Source organism: Protobothrops mucrosquamatus, unplaced genomic scaffold, assembly GCF_001527695.2.
Source record: "Protobothrops mucrosquamatus isolate PMUCROS unplaced genomic scaffold, P.Mucros_1.0 scaffold2733, whole genome shotgun sequence".
Classification (NCBI taxonomy): Eukaryota; Metazoa; Chordata; class Lepidosauria; order Squamata; family Viperidae; genus Protobothrops; species Protobothrops mucrosquamatus.
Genome location: NW_015388774.1, coordinates 159625 through 161514, shown reverse-complemented (window position 1 = coordinate 161514; position 1890 = coordinate 159625). Strand labels below are relative to the sequence as shown.

The following is a 1890-nucleotide window of genomic DNA, read 5'->3' as shown; positions in this document are numbered from 1 at the left end:
GTAAGGTTATTAAGGCCTTTTGGGTACAATTATGGTGGAACCTACAGCAGATTTTTAAAAAAAGGATTATTTTCCTTCCACAGTTGTTTCTTTTAGGTATTGTACAAGATTTAGATGCAAAAGAAACAAATTTGATGCTTTACTGTTTATCTGCTGCCCGATTGTTGATAGCCCAAAATTGGAAGAGCCCAATTCTGCCAACGATGGGAGACTGGAGATTGAAAGTTTCGTATCTTGCTGAAATGGCAAAGATTTCGGTTTATTTGAAGAACCATTCGAATGAACAATTTTTATCAATATGGAGAAGATGGATTGTTTATATTCAAAAGAAACACAGAGTGGTAGAATATAGTTTAGGTTTCTAGATTTTTTTAAGTTTGTTTACTCTTTCTATCCTTTCTTGTAGATTAAGATACTTTGTGGAGTTAGAGATATTAGTATTTGTTTACTTTTATATGAATATTATCCTGGGATTAGGTTTGGGAAGTCCGGGGGGGGTGGGGGGTTTTTTGATTGGTTATTGTGTTTACTTATGATTGTTTTTTATGATGGAAAAAAATAAATAAAATTTCTTAAAAAAAAAAAAAAAAAGAAGGTTGTAAAAGGGGATCACATGATCCTGGGACACAGCAAAGGTCATAAATATGAGCCAGTTGCCAAGCATCCGAATTTTGATCACGTGACCATGGGGATGCTGCAACGGTTGTGTGAAAAATGGTCGTAAGTCGCCTTTTTTCCCAGTGCCGTGGTAATTTCGAACGGTTGTAAGTCGAGGACCACCTGTACACCACATATGCCGACAATAAGGTTGAGCACACAATGCAGAAGCGTGATCAGCTTTGACTTGGTTTTTTAGTTTCATCGAGACCGAAAAAGATCAGAACGAGGGCAATGGAGGTGCCTCACCCTCAGGAACTCGGTCTGGGGTTCGTCTTGCACGTTGCCCAGCACCATCTCCATCTGCTTGAGCTGGTCCAGGTAGCGGGTCAAGGTCTTGCGTTCGTTTTGCAAGGCCTCGGTGGCCTGTTGTTGCACCCGCTCAGCCTCCTGGCCCAGGGAAGACTCCAGCACCCCCAGATAGGACCGCATGACCCCCAGCTGATCTGATACTTGGTGTTTGAACCGGGATACTGTTTCCTAGTGTGGGAAGAATTTATAAATTTATATAATTGTTAGAATTATGGGTTAGAAACAGGGGTAGGCAACCACGGCTATTTTATGACTCGTGGACTTCAACTCCCAGAATTCCTGAGCCAGCCATGCTGAGGGGAAAGGGAGAGGTTTCCAAGCTGAGCCATGCTGGCTCAGGAATTCTGGGAGTTGAAGTCCACGAGTCATAAAAGAGCCGAGGTTGCCTACCCCTGGTTAGAAATATTGTATAGCAGGAGTGCCAATCCTCTGGGCTGTGCAAGCAGGGGGTGAGCATGCACATGTACACAGCTCCACTTGTGCGAGTAGCGAGCACACGCGCCCGCTGCTTGCGCAAATGGAGTTATACACACATGCACCTGCCGCTAGCACAGGACCATCCCTTCTCCCCCCCGCCAGTCCACCAAGCCGAAAAGGTTGGGGAACCACTGTTGTATAGGGAATCATGTGTTAACTAACCAAGGTCTCCAATGAAGTTATTGGTTAACAATCTGTAAAATCCTTTAAGTTTATAGCAAACATAAGAATGAATTAGACATTTGTTTCAAATTGTAAACGCATACAAGCAGACACACAAAACCCAATTAACACAATGTAAACATAATTATAACACAATTCAAATGAAGAGACAACAATCCACATCATTTGATTTAATCAAGCCCTTCTCTGGATCAACACATACACAGACCCACACTCCTCAAGCCATACCCAGGACAAACTCTCCTATAAAACAGCCCTTGT

General features: G+C 42.7%; 1 protein-coding gene across 1 annotated transcript in view; it reads right to left on the bottom strand.

The window, feature by feature from the left end:
- LOC107296288 (tripartite motif-containing protein 72) overlaps positions 1-1890 on the bottom strand; it is a 28032-nt gene that overhangs the window by 11640 nt on the left and 14502 nt on the right. Inside the window, exon 4 of the mRNA XM_015825635.1 lies at positions 907-1137. Coding sequence (XP_015681121.1) covers positions 907-1137 — 231 coding nt within the window. The remainder of the gene's footprint in view (positions 1-906; positions 1138-1890) is intronic.